Source organism: Pimephales promelas, chromosome 17, assembly GCF_988280905.1.
Source record: "Pimephales promelas chromosome 17, fPimPro1.hap1.1, whole genome shotgun sequence".
In the NCBI taxonomy this organism is placed as follows: domain Eukaryota; kingdom Metazoa; phylum Chordata; class Actinopteri; order Cypriniformes; family Leuciscidae; genus Pimephales; species Pimephales promelas.
In genome coordinates this window covers 4,186,986-4,202,360 of record NC_142785.1, presented here as the reverse complement: position 1 = coordinate 4,202,360, position 15,375 = coordinate 4,186,986, and the positions used below count along the sequence as shown (strand labels likewise).

The 15,375-nt window shown below is 35.5% G+C and overlaps 1 protein-coding gene across 1 annotated transcript; it reads right to left on the bottom strand.

The window, feature by feature from the left end:
• Positions 1-423: 423 nt before the first annotated feature.
• On the bottom strand, positions 424-9,820 carry LOC120468990 (chymotrypsin-like protease CTRL-1). Its single transcript, XM_039657660.2, has 6 exons — positions 9,737-9,820; positions 9,464-9,487; positions 7,519-7,681; positions 7,116-7,390; positions 5,624-5,772; positions 424-1,116 (listed from the first exon to the last, which is right to left on the bottom strand). Exons 1-6 carry the CDS (start codon positions 9,786-9,788, stop codon positions 799-801), a joined length of 981 nt encoding a protein of 326 aa, XP_039513594.2. The 5' UTR covers positions 9,789-9,820; the 3' UTR covers positions 424-798.
• Positions 9,821-15,375: the final 5,555 nt, after the last annotated feature.

Below are 15,375 nucleotides of genomic sequence, written 5' to 3'. Positions count from 1 at the left end.
ACTGGATTTGCAGACCGATTAAGAGTAAAGAACGGTGCTGTGCCGTCTATATTAAATAACATAATTGAATAAAAATAATGAATTATATTGGATCTGACAGGAATTGTGCAACACACAGACTTTGAATCGAATCATTCCGGTTGCCATTTTACAACATTGGACGTTTCAAAACAATACAAGTGCATCGACGAGGTAAGTTGAAACTCATTATAATATGCAAAACTGTTCTCCACTCACAGCAGTGAGCGTTTACTTCCAAGTCTTCAGTGTGAGATAATCCAGTGTTTTTCAGCTAGGCTCAAAACTAGGGTACAAAATAGCCTATTACTTATTCATTTGGATGTTTTTGAATGCAAAAACCAAGCGAACGTTATAAGTTGACCTCAGACAACAATATGATAAAATTTAAAAAGCCAGTTCATGACCCCTTTAAATATTACAATTATTTTATCAACTATTTAATTAAGTTCTGTATTTGCGCTGTTTCAGATCACAGACTGACCATTTTACTGATTATAAACCTGCCCAGCACATAACAATAATAAGTAATTTTACCTAACAGGAGAAATCAGGTCATAGGCCTATCTACTGACAGTTATGCTTGTTTTTCAGGTTGGTTGAATTCAGTTATAATCAGTCATCTTAAATAATGAATTTCACTTCAACAGACCCATTGTAGACGTTACCAACTGGGAAAATTTTCTTCCAGAAACTTTTTTCACAGTATTTTCTCTCTCACACATTCATTTCCCCCTTTAACCTGTTAGTTCAGAGCTGCATGCATGTCTGGGTCTGTTGTTAGTGACTAGTGACTAATAAATGTGAGAGGAAGTTTGAGATGAGCGCAGTGAAGAGAATGATAAAACTAGAGTAGAGTGAGAAGTGAAGTGTGGCTGAGCATGTGAAGCTGCCGTCTGTGCCGTTGGATTTAAAGGTCACAAGGCCAATGGCGGCTCCCTGTATGTTGTCTGTGACAAACGTGTTGAACTCGGAGACACGTGCATACACCTCTGGGAAATCCTTTATGGCACAGCCCAGGCTCGTCCCGAAACTCGTGATCCCAGCCTGGACCCACACAGAACCCTGTTTGCACTGTATCGGTCCTCCAGAATCTCCCTGCAGAGGGAGCCAGAGAGCAGACAGACAATCGAGAATCAACACAAGTGAACATGCAACAGCAAGGTTGTTTAAAGTCACCATGAAATCCCTCTTTTTTTATGAAATATAGCAGTAGTTATTATACATTAATTATCCATGCACATAATTCATGTGTCTAAATAATATTTAATCAAAATAATTTACATCTTTGATGTAATTTTAAAGGGTTAGTTCACCCCAAAATGATAATTCTGTCAGTAATTTCTCTCCCTCATGTTGTGCCAACCCTGTTTTACTTTTGTTCATCTTCGGAAGACAAATTTAAAAAAGAAAGATTATTCTGATTATGTCTGAGAGCTGGATCACTCCTCCATCGGCTTCTAAGGGATTGAAAATTGCAAACAAACTGAATAGGCTATAGAGCCACTGTAGTCACTTGGACTATTTTCTGGGCCGGTCAGTTTCGATAAAAATCTAAATGTGAAAAGTGGGGTCTGATCAGAGACTATGGCTGTGTCCGAGATCTCCCACTACTCACTACTATATAGTGAGCTTGCCATTTTGTTGTGCTGTCCGAATGTATAGTGATGATTATTATACCCTATATAGTTCACTAAATGTATCCCACTCCCAGAGTGCATTTTGAAAAGTAGTGTACAACCGATGGTCACTTACCCAAGCCCTACATACCATCATGCATTGCGCTAATCGTAAAAAAGACGGACGGGTAACAGAAATGACGTAATCAACGGCGCCGAGAGACGACAGAGTAGTGTCCGAAAGTGGTGTGTCTATTATGCTGGTGAGCTCACTATATAGTGCTCTACTCCCTACCCCCTACATAGGGGGTAGGGAGTAGTGGTTTGAGTGGAGATTTCGGACACAGCCTATTTATATATTCAGATTCAAACAGGTACGGCTGAATGACAACAGCGGGTCTCTCACTTTCAGCCATTCTGCTTAGACCGACTGCCATAGGTATGCAAGTGACGCCCTCATCCAAAGGCAGGGCGGGGATATGCAGCTCATTTGCATTTAAGGTCGTATACACCAAAACAGCTCATTTTAAAACAGGACCCAAAAATGACATTTTAAAATGGTTATAATAAATTAACTATGGAGTATTTTGTGCTGAAACTTCACAAATACATTCGGGGGACACCCATATTACATCTTGTAAAAAGGGGCATAATAGGTGCCATTTAAAACATAATGGAGCATTAATCTTTTAGTGCCACTCACTGGACATTTCAATTCAGAACTGCTGTGATACTTACAAACTGCAACATAATAAATCATTGCCATATTCACGTTTATCTGTTCCGAAAACAACAACAACAACAACAACAACAAAAAAACTAAACAAGCTTTTAGCACCACTCACACCATTTACATTTATTCATTTAGCTGACGCTTTTATACAAAGCAACTTACAATTGCTATATATGTCGGAGGTCAGATGCCTCTAAAGCAAATAGAGGTTAAGTTTCTTGCTCAGGGATACATTGGTGTCTCACAGTGGATTCGAACCTGAGTCACTCACACCAAAGGCATGTGTCTTATCCACTGCGCCATCACCACCACATTTCATTTTGAAACTGTTGCAAAACGTGCACAATGTTGCCACAGGTACGTCTTTCGAATGAGCGTGGGCTGATTCAATTCCCGATGGACAACATCAAGTCCTGACTCCTGCCCTACTCTTTTTTTTTTTCGGGCCAACTTTAAATAAGATAGAGAGACTTAAATGAATATTGTTTTGGTCTGTTCCCAACAATCATATGGCTTCAGAACACTTTTAATATACCACACAACTTTACAAATTGTAATTAATGTAATATGGACTTCTTTAGGATTCTTATATGGTGCTTTTTTTTCTCATTTTGGAGCTTGACAGCCCCAGTCTTAGTTTAATAAATAAAAAAAAATAATAATATGAATATATGCCACGTGATAATCAGTCCCGTGAAACATAAATGAGGACTCAATTGCAGGGAAACAAAGGTAAGATTTTAATTAACCAACTAAACAAAATACAAAGTAGCCTACAACGCATTCTCATCCTTTAACGTCATATAGAACGCTATATGACAAAACGGCGCTATACTACGCACATGGCACCCGTTATCGTTAATATAAGTTATAACACGCGCTGTGAGGGCTAAGTTTAGGTGTGGGGTAGGGTGTGCGTGTCATATTCACGCTAAAGGATTTATAACGTCTTGGGTTCGTGTGTTATATTAGCGATAAAGGGTGCCATGTGCGTAGTATAGCTCCGTTTTTGCAGATAGCGTTCTATATGACGTTAAAAGATGAGAACGGGCTGGTAGCCTATACAAACAAAATCCCCGCATGGGGGAAAAACCAGAACAAATACTAACAAGGCAAAAACACTCGGAACAAGAAACAGGAACTTAGAAAAACGAACCAACACCGGACTGAAAACACAGAGAAGGCTATAAAGGAAACACACAGGAGGGTAACGACAAGCCAACAGGTGAGGAATGTTAATTACTAACAGATAACAAGAAGGGAGGAGCTAATGCTGCATTCCAGGCAGGTTTTTGAGCACGTAAATCATGACTTCAAACCACGACTAACAAATTTGTAGCATTCCAGGCCAGTCACGCCAAACCTGAGCGCAAGGAATTGTGGAAGCTAGATGTAAACAAACCATTGTTGTTTTATATGGTTTTGCAGGCTACGTGACGTCAGAGCTCATAACAGGGTTGCCAACTCTCACGCATCTGGCGTGACACTCACGCATTCAGCCTCAATCTCACGGTCTCACGCTCAACAAAGGAATCTCACGCTAAATTAGAAATTCTTCTGTGCTGTATTTTATTGTATTACTATAAGCAAGTTCAGGCTCTTAACTACTGATTGGACCACTGCATTTTATCATGCAGAGAAAAATCGCGGAAAAGGATGACACTGACACCGACAGACTAGACAGAGAAGTTTACTCTTGATATGGAACGTTTTGGCGCTTTTAAATGTGACAGAACGCAGTAGCGCGTCGGTTCAAACGGCACGTGATACAGTTGCCTAGGCTACAACACCCACAGGGCACGAGCAAAATACTGTATCTGGTAATCTCCCGCTTTATATTAAACAAACTGTCAACACGGGCTTTTGCGATGCACAGAGAGACGCTGCGCTGCCTATGACTTTGAACGTGAGTTGAGAGCGTACAGTTGCACTAGGTTCCTGTCTTTTTAGCAAAAAGATACCCTTCACTGAATAGTGGCGTAGGGCGAGGGCGTGAGTTGCTTGAAAGCAGCTTTTGACGCGTTCGACCCGAGTTCGAATCCGCCTTTTGCCGAACTCTCTCTTCTCCCTTTTCCCAACACCGAAACCGTGATATGACATTGTGCCTTAATAAAAGAGCTCAAGACTGTAATTAAGTAGCCTATATAGCCATTCTGTTTGTGCTGCATGATTTAAAGCAAAGTGCGCACTTTGCTCACGCAGTCAGCATGGTGATCTGTTTTCTCCAAAATAAAAGCTCAAGGGTTTATTTCTTGCAAGTGAAGAAATTAGGACAAAACTATTGTAATTTTCCTATACAATACACTGTAAAAAATATTGTTGGTTTAACTTACAAAATGAAGTAACTTGATTGCCTTAAAATTTTAAGTTCATTGAACTGGAAAAATTGAGTTACAATACAATGAAGGAGATTGATTTAAGCATCAGAAACTCAAAATATTATGTTATCTGAACTACATAAATTAGTTAAGTTGATTTGACAAAAGAAAAAATGTTGTGATTACAAATCATGAAAATATATTTTTTTTACAGTGTAGTGTAAGTAAAATATACTTTTGAACATTTAGTACATTTATTGGCTAGGCCTATATGGATTTTTCGTAATAGGAATAATTATATAAATCATTATTACATTATTTTAATAATCGTTTGGCATCCTAAAACAGAAGATTTATATCATAACTAAAAAGATGTTTGATCCCTCTTTAATGTCCAGGTACAAGTCGAGCCTTTTCCTTTGTTCAATGTCACAGTTCATGGGTTGAAGCCGGTTAAAGCTCTTAATTTTGAGCTCTCAAAGTGCACCATTGATGCATTTAACCTTAAAATATACAAAATTTTCTTAAGCCTATTTTCTGTAAGCCTATGCCAAATTAAAATTGGAAAAACTATTAACAAGACATTGTGCCCAGGGGGTATTGTGCCCTACAAGACATTGTGACGACACCACCCCCCGGAACAAATCTCACTCCAAGCAAAACTCACAAGTTGGCAACCCTGTCATAACTAGGAGTACATCGATCTAGTACGAGTTCACGGGTGGGAAGTCACGGGTTTGACGTCAGTTCGAGTGCACTTTCACGTGTATAAGGTTGGAAAAACACGGGTTACAGGTTGCCTGGAACACGGCATAATAATTAGACAGAAAGCACATGGCACAGGAAAAATCAGGAGCCATGTGCTCACATGAAACTAGACTAACGTAAACACGAAAGCCTGGAAATTTCATAGCCTTTTTTTTTGTTTGACTCACCTGACAGATTCCTTTGCCTGTTCTCCCTGCACAAATCATCTGTGGTGTGATTGTAATACCAGCGATATTCCTATACTGGCAGCTACATTGTGAGTTGCCCACAACTGGTATTTCCACCTCCTGCAGTGTCATAGGAACCGGCAAAGCCTCTGTCATACACAGAGACAGTGTTTGTGAGTGAATGACATGTTTACCCATGTTGAAAAAAAAAAACTGCATTTCCAGTCTAAGCTGGTTGGCTGGTCTTCCAGCCTGATATAACTAAAACCAGCTGAACACCAGCTTGACCAGGCAGGCACATTACATTTATATTACATTAATTTCATGTAGCTTTAAGACATCATATTTTTTTTCCCTTCTTTTGTTAATTACTTATTTGGGAGAGTTTCGGTGTCGTGAGTGATGATGAAGGCATCAGATTCATCCATGCAATTGAGCAGAGCTGAAGCCCATAAGTTTCTGATATAAATTTAGTTTTCAATAAGCATTAAATGGAGTAAAATAAATCCTAACATGATTTATAAATACTTTGCATTTTTATTATAGTAATGAAAATGGTTTAAATGGTTTTCTTATAATTCTACTTCTTCGGTTTTCATTTGGTGTGAAATGTGCCCTGTGTAAATTCCAAAGTTTTGTGATATTTACTGGTTTTCACAGTCATGATTTAAAATCTTCATATGCATGGATATTAAAATATGAAATCTATGGGGAATTCTGCAGGGTAATTAATTAAAGCAGAGGTGTTTTTCTACATGTTAGAACTTGTAAAAGTCCTGCAACACAAACCAAAAACTAAACATTTCTGTAACACTGATCATTAGTTAACATTAGTTAATAGTTAGCATGAACGCAGTTAGCATCAATGAACTGCACTTATACAGCATTTATTTATCTTTGTTAATGTTAAGTTCAACATCTACTAATGATTTATCAAAATCTTGTTAACATTAATTAATGCACTGTGTAAAGTGTTACCAACATTTAGTTAATTATAATAATTTACAAGCTAAAAAAAATATTAGTTGAAAAACTTTAGAAATGTTGATTTGTAAGTTTAAGTTAAAGCTCTAAAATTATTAACTGGAAAGAATAAAATGCAATAATTAAAACTAAAGCAAAAAATAAAAATAAATTAAAAGTAAATACAAATAGCAATATTTAAAATAAACTAAGACATTTTTTTAACAAAAATGAACATACAGTAGATATGAAGAGTTCAGATGCAAAAGCCTCTAAGTGCCATTTGAAATTTTCTCCTAGAATGATCATTTTTATCATGCTTGTATATTTAAGTTCAGTAATTTCACTTAAATATTTAAGTGAAATTACTGAACTTAAATATACAAGCTTGATAAAAATGATCATTCTAGGAGAAAATTTCAAATGGCACTTAGAGGCTTTTGCATCTGAACTCTTCATATACTACAAAAAAAAACACTGCATAAAATACATATCTTAAAGTTGTGTATTAAAGTTTTGGGACACTCACGGTCTTTGCCAATGTTTCCCCAGCCGGTAGCCCAGCAAGTTGTGGCGTTGTGAAAGACACTTCCGTTAGATGCCAGGCAGACCGGACGAATGTATTGAGAGAAGGTCACTGGTTGACTCAGTTTCATCAGGGAGATGTCATTATTCAGAAGGCTGTTGTTGTACTTTGGATGGACGATGATGGACTGAATACCAACTCTCACTTCATTTGGGTTGGCAACAGACGTGCTCTGGCTTTGTCTTCCCAAGTACAATGTCCATCTGTTGATGTTAGTCCTGTTGCAATAGACAGTTGGAAATAAACATTTCCTTTGCGCTACAGAAAAGCTTCAGTATACATTTGTAAGCAGGCTTGTAGAAACCATTAAAAAGTTATGAAATATAAAAAAGAAAATCATTCTTACGAGACAATGCAGTGAGCAGCCGACATCACCCACTGGTTGTTGATCAGGGTTCCCCCACAGATGTGTCTGCCATTGTAATGTATACTGACCTGCCAAGGCCAGTTACCCGCAGGGGCGTCTGTGCCGCCCACTATGCGTGTGTTTAGGGGAGCTACCCCACAATCTGCAGACAATCATTTATAGATCACAAATTAGGGCTGCACACTATAGCACCAAAATTGTGATAAGACTTCAAAAACTGTTGTTTAAGATCTCAAAAACTGCTATTTAAATATTTGTGTAGATTGCACGTTTCAGAGAAAAGCCTGGAATCGAGATGGTCAGATATAGGCTATTAGTGTTGCAATTTAACAGGTGTAATGTAAAATAAAATTAGGCAACACTTTATTTCGATAGTCCACTTTAGACATTCTAAGAACTATAAGTAACTTTTCAACTACATGTCAACTTACTATCATTAGAGTATTAGTAGACTGTCAGCTTAATATCTGCTAACACTTTATTTTGTTGGTCCCCCAACAGACATTCAACTGACTATAAGTAACTTGGCAACTACAAGTAAACTGTGTTTATATAACACCATTGTTGTGGCAGAGAAAGCCATAAAATGTAAAATTGTCTGTCATCAGCTCCTTGTTGATGATGATAAAATCAACACAAAGTGTGCATTTAATGTTGTGTTTAGACTTTTGTGTTTATATCTGGAATTTATAACCACCAATCTCATGGAACTACATTATTTGGGCCAGTAGCATTAAAATGATCACTTATTTGAAGGTGGATAATAAGACACAGACATCAAGATTTTGTATATGATTCACAACAATGGTGACAATAAATACATAAAAAAGCTTCATGTGGCTAAAAATAAATAAATGTACAAATCTTCTGACCACTAAATGGCACTGTGCCGAAACACTGCAAGTAGCCTCAGGTCATGCTTCTGATGACACCAAGATTTGTCATGATATGGTAGCAGGATGGGTAGCTTTCATAGTACAAAACATCCTTGATTCCCAAGTTTTTTTTTTGTTTTGGTTGTCACCGTTGTTGTGAATCATATCCAAAATCTTGATATCTGTGTGTGACTATGTGATTCACTTGCTTAAAACATTGTGTTTGCATGCATGTTTCCAAATAATGCAATTCCACAAGATTGGTGGTTATAATCAGACATAAAGACGAAAGTTAAAACACTGTTAAGTGCTTTCTTTGTGTTGATTTTGTCATCATCAACAAGGAGCTAAAGACAGCTGATCTTTCATTTTCATTGTCTCTGCACAAACAATGGTGTTATACAAACACAGCCAAAGAAAAGCTAAAGTAAGATGATCTGGGACCAAGAGCCCCACTAAAGCAAACACTGTCACCATAATGGTGATTTAAAATGAAACAAATACCAACATCTAAACCTCATTTAAACATATAAATAAACATATGTTTTAATTTAACGCATCCTGAGTGTTTATTTGGTCCAGAAACAGTATAAATTGTCTAAATGAGACCATATGTTATGTTGAAAATATATCCACAATGGCCACATTTTAACTAATTTTTCAACTTGTACGAAGGTTCGATGAAAGTCTATAGAACACGTCACAAAAAGACGTCATAAAAACGTTCGTTCTGGCCCCTCAGTGGACGTCTTTCCAACGTCTTTGAAAAGACGTCTTTTGGACGTAATTTTGCTTAGTGGGACGCACCTACACACCTTCGGTGCTTGGCCCCCTAATAATAGGATTCATTATTATTATTGCCAGATTGATATATATAATCACAAAATTCTGGCTAAATTATACAAATAAACACAGCAAACCTATTTTAGCCATATCACATTTTAAATCATAATCACAATTAGAAAATTTTAATTAAACTTTTCCCCAAAATCGTGCAGCCCTATTACCACAATATAAGTTGTGTATGATTTATCTTGTGCTGCTCTTACCGTAGGTCTCCTGTGCATTTATTCCTGCAGAGAAAAGAGCAGACAATTTCACACTTTCACAAAAAAAAAAATCCTAAACGACAGTTCGACAGAAAGGAAGAAAGAAATAAAATCATAAAACTTTTCAAGTAAACACATCTTCTTTTAAGGATGTTTTGATATTCACGTGATTAAGAAATGATGCTCTGTAGTGAATCTCAAGAAAATCGACTCACATTAAACATCTGACTCGGCAAACACTCGACCTATGTGTATACTCATGATGAAACTCACCCTCCATACTCATCATGGCGATAGAGATGACCAAGATCACTGACAACTCCATGGCTGAAGGGAAGTGTTGTGAAAGAGAGGTGCCTTGCCTCTTTTATTATTTTTAAACTACAAACATTTCATAACAAAACAGGTTTGACTCGTCTCATTCCTCCCTGTAAACGTATGAATGCATGGTGATTTTTGTAATAGCTCAAACTTAATCTATATACATACACAGAATAAATAATTTCACAACTTGACAAAACTAGAGTTTGATTTCAAATGATTTTGATTAAATGATAAATGATTAAATTATATTTGATATATATATATATATATATATATATATGATATGATGATATATGATATGATTAAATGATTTTGATTAAATGATATTTGATTAAATATTGTGATTAAAATGAAGCCACATCCGAGATCCGTTATAATTTGTGGGGGGAAACATATTTTAATAACAAATATTTTAATGTTTTACATTACTTTCACTCTTAGTCTGGCTTTAATAGGTTTTAAAGTTTAAAATGTTTGTGATTAATTTTAGATTTTATGTTGAAGTTAAAAATCAACCCCATGGGAAAGCAGACGAAGGTGAGGATCTATCTGCAAGGTTTTATTGAAATGGCATATAGAACAAATGCTAAAGAACTCCAGGGACAAAGAAATAAAAGCACGAGAAGGACCGAACTAGAAGAAACCACACATGTACAACAACTGACAAAGTAACAAGTGAAAAACAAGGGCTATAAATACACAGGGGCAAACAGACTAGATCAGGGATGGGTAATTTCATTCCTGGAGGGCCACTTATACAGAGTTTAGCTCAACCCTGAAGAAATCGCCTGCCTGTAACTTTTCTAGTAATCTTGAAGAACTCGATTAGCTTGTTCAGGTGTGTTTGAAGCTAAACTCTACAATGGCCCTCCAGGACTGAAGTTGCCCATCCCTGAACTAGATAATGAGGAAACAAGTGGTGTTATGAGTTATAAGTGGTGTTATGAGTTATAAGTGGCGTTTTGCATTCACTCTTTTAAGAATATTTGATATGTTTATGCTCACAATGTCAATGCAATTTGATGTCACATAAGCTTGTCATTGATGTCTGGTTTGGAAACATAAAGATTTTATAGGTAAATAACACTGATGTACAGTGGCGGCTGGTGAAAAATATTGTAGGGGGAAGAAAATTTTGAATTTAGTAGATGTGATTTCCTGCATTCTGGTGCATTTTAGGCCTTAGGCCATGCCCTTACCTATACCAATAAAATAACTTAACACAGTCAATACCAATGGTCAAATAATACAATAATAATAATAACAGTTTGACAGTTAATGATAATGAACAAGTTGCATGTTTATTATGCTCTGTGTGCTGACAGAAAAAAGTGCAAACGCATAATATTGATAAATTATAATATAGGTAATACAAAAAATAATAGGTAATACAACAATCTAGTTTAATCAATCCCCAGCTGTAGACTACATATTTATTTTTGACAAATTGGATAATGGATAACAATGTGTTGATACTAGAGAAAGAGAGGGTGGGACAACATTCTCGAGGGTAACACCCAAGTATGAGAAGAAAGTTGATTTTAACTAGTATGAAACACAGTAATCTAACTCAGAACTTAAAAACATAAAAAAAACAAAGCAAACACGTGTATTAATATTCCTATAATAACTATTTTAATATCAAATGTGTGTGAAACAGTGTTTATGTGTGTGTGAGTGAGTGAGTGAGTGACAGAGACAGACAGGTCAATTCCCACGACTAACTTTACATTATTTCCACTCGACGTCACTGGCGCTGCCATTCTGCTCTCATCTGAGGTAAAAAAAATGTCCCGTGGTGCGCGTGCACGGTGCACTCCCCTAATCTGATACTGTGGGCGATATTTTCAGCGCCCCCAAACCATAAAATTTGACGACGCTGATTGGCGAAATATAAACTTTTTTGCATAGCAACCGGGGAACCATTGGCTTAAATTCCAGCACTGTGGGGCTGAGCGAACTGGCGCCCTGAGAAGACAGCCTATTGGCCTATACTACTACACCAACATGATAAAAGTAACGAAAGTGAATGCAAATATCATTCTGGTGAGTTCAAAACACTTTTCAAAGTAAAACAATTATTAGCATATAATTAACACAGATTATTTTTCAAAATGATAAATTATAATATATATTAAAAAAACAGACAGACAGGTCGGAGGGAGGGCGGCACCCCAGCGCCCTCTATGGGCGAGCCGCCCCTGCTGATGTAGAAGCACCAAATCCTCTTTTTAAGTCTAAACTTGACATGAACTGCAAACTTGCCCCACAGCAAGGATGTTGATCCAGGAAAACGTATTAAGTGAAATCAGCTTCTGATAGCAAGTCACGTGTCCTTCAGTTTCGGAAAGACTTGTGGAATCACATCCAGTCATTTATAGTTTATTTATCCAGTCATTTATAGTCATTTATAAATTAAGATGCTTTATCCAAAGCCATGACATATCTCAGAAAATGAAATACAGTTTATTACTGTAAATTTTAAGTTAAGTCTTAAGTTAACTTCCTACCGTATTTTTAATGGTAAAGTCCTGGTAACCACAGCTGCCGTTTTTTTTTTTTTTTTTTTTTTTTTTACCATAAAAATTACGGTTTTATATTTTACAGAGCGTATATAGTACTTTCTGTCAAACAATTAACAGTTTTGCACTGTAACATTTTACATCTGTCTTTTACCGTTAAAATTACGATTATTAATTTTTAGGCTACCTCTAAAAAGAACATATATACAGTATATAGTGGCTATGGCTATACCTTTGACTTGGTTAAATGGATTCTGTGTGTATTATTCTCAATTAAAAATGGCTTTGGATAAAGCATCTAATAAATAAATAAATTTAAACCATAAATGATTTCGATTCCACAAGTGTTTCTGAATCTGAAGGACATGTGACTTGCTATCAGAGAACCTGATTTCACTTGATACATTTTCCTGGATCAACATCCTTGCTGTGGGGCAAATTTGCAGTTCATGTCAAGTTTAGACTTAAAACAAGGATTTGGTGCTTATATCAGTATTATTTACCTATCATTAGGTTTAGGGGTAGGGATTTGGTTGTGTACATTTTCGGAAAGGAATATTGTTTCTGGATCAACAAAATATGTTGACGCATATGCAAAATCAGGACTTGATTCAGAGTTATGAAACCACTCATATGTTATTAAACCACGTATTAAAGTAACATACACTGTACAAAAGATTTTTCAAAGTTGTAAAACCAAGACTAATGGAGTATGTTTTAAAAAGAAAATAGCCTACAATTTCAGTCTAATGTAATGCTTAATTTAATGCGGCATTGCCATTTCTTTGTAATTATTTGTGCAATTTACTAGCAATTTCTGAGTAAAAATAGTTTCAAAGTAAATCCTACACAGCTTTATTTAGTGTACAAACAAGGTCAAGGTTTGGCAGGTTAGCTGACATCGCCTGCTGGCAGATGCTTTTGGGTAAATGCATCTTACTCCAATCAAAACCAGCCATGTTTTGTGGTAAAATCAATCTTTTTGCATGCAACTTATAAAAGTGACGCAGGACCAAGTTTTGAACTCCGAGCAAGTTAATAAGAAATTTGATCTTTTAGGTTTTAAGTTTCGCCAACCTTGTAATTAATGTCTTCCAAAATTCAAACAAGTTGGTCAAACAAGTTTGTCTTGCAGCAATAATGTGTTCATTCTTCATATTACAGAGAGGAGAACTAACATTCAACAGTGTTAAAATAAGCTTTGAAACAGTGACCCCTTTATTCCTTTCTGAGGGGCCCTGTGTTCCTGATTCTCTCTCTCTTTCATTCCTTCTGTCACTGCAAATCTTCTTTTTACTCTTTTTCTTTGCCATATCTCTTTCACAACCATCCGTCCTCACTTTCTCTAGTTTTCCTCTAGTTTCTCCGAAGGTTCTTACAGAGAAATTGTCAAAAACTCTCTAAACTGAATCAACAGAGCTTTATACACATGGTCTAAAATTATATTGCCAAAACATAATAAAAAAATTAACAAAATTCAGGCTTTCATATACACTGTAAAAACCAATTAGTTCAGTTTACTTAATTTTATTATGCAAACTCGTTGCCTTAATTTCATTAAGTAAACATAACTTAATTGTATCAAGTTATTTCAAGTTATTCTTAATCCGTTTAAGTTTTGTCAACTTAATCCTGTCTGTGATTCTGTCTGTGATCTGGGTCTAAGTGTATTCCCAGAGTGCATTGCAGCATGAATAAATTAATTGCTTTGTTTTTCTATTTTTGGCTTTATTTTACCATTACAATTTTATTTGCTATTGTTATTTGGGTTATACTAACCGCAAAAAAAATGTAAATTATATATATATATATATATATATATATATATATATACTGTAAAAAAATATTGTTGGTTTAACTTAAAAAAGTAAGTAACCTGGTTGCCTTAAAATTTTAAGTTGATTGAACTGGAAAAAGTGAGTTAATACAATGAAGGAGAATAATTTAATCATCAGAAACTCAAAATTATATGTTATCTGAACTAAATAAATTATTTAAGTTGGTTTGACAAAAGAAAAAATGTTGTGATTACTCGCTGTAAAAAAATATTGTTGGTTTAACTTTAAAAAGTAAGTAGCCGGTTGCCTTAAAATTTTAATTTGATTGAACTGGAAAAAGTGAGTTAATACAATGAAGGAGATTGATTTAATCATCAGAAACTCAAAATAATAAGTTATCTCAACTAAATAAATTATTATAAAGTTGATGTGACAAAAGAAAATATGTTGTGATAACAAATCTTGAAAATATTTTTTTACAGTGTATATATTTATACTATTTATTGCTTCACAAATCAAATAATTGTGATTTTCATGTTGCATCATTGCAATCAATTAGAAGAGAATTACAAAAATATCACTTAAATTCCAAATTTATGGGCAAAATGGTACTCAAACCAGTCAAGTAATGTTTACAAGGTTTTTCTGAGTAACGAAGGCATGCAAACAGTACAGATTACTAAGAAATTTTGAGTGAGTTCAACAAATTATTGAACATTAAATTAACAAAAAAAATCTTAGTTATAGCACAATCTTAGATTTTAAAGTGTAATTTCATTGGAATAAAACAAATTATTTGAAAAGTAAATGAGAAAACTATTAGTTTGTAAGACAACAATCAAGCTTCATGTTATGCAGTGATATCTATATTTATCTAATCTGTGGCATTGTGCAATAAGCCTGTCGTATCTTAAATCACTGATTCAACTGAACACAAATGACTGTATCTTTATAGATACACATTCCTGGACAATAATACTCCAATCCACTAATAAAGCTGGTTATCGAGTGGTTACAGCTGTAAATACTGTACAGGGATAGCTTCTAAAACTCTTTATTATGTTAATGTTTCACCACAGGTGGAGACACACAGAACTAAATGAAGTTGAATGGCAAAAGGTGTCTCTTACGTGTCCTCCAAATGGAAGTACAGTTCTTTAAACAGAGGCCCAAGATTACAAGTGAACCCCATTTTTGAGTTGGGTCACTATACAGCATGAATGTAAAGTAGTCTAGAACATTGGATGGAGGCCAGATTGAATTTTAAGTGACCACTGTCCTAAATGTG

Excerpts from the sequence above, each read along its gene's own strand:
- LOC120468990 (XM_039657660.2), bottom strand. The coding sequence starts at position 9,788 with ATGGAGTTGTCAGTGATCTTGGTCATCTCTATCGCCATGATGAGTATG. Across the intron at positions 9,488-9,736 it reads CGCCATGATGAGTATGGAGG|GAATAAATGCACAGGAGACC; the intron begins GTGAGTTTCATC and ends TTTTCTCTGCAG. Across the intron at positions 7,391-7,518 it reads GCTGCTCACTGCATTGTCTC|GACTAACATCAACAGATGGA; the intron begins GTAAGAATGATT and ends CTATTGCAACAG.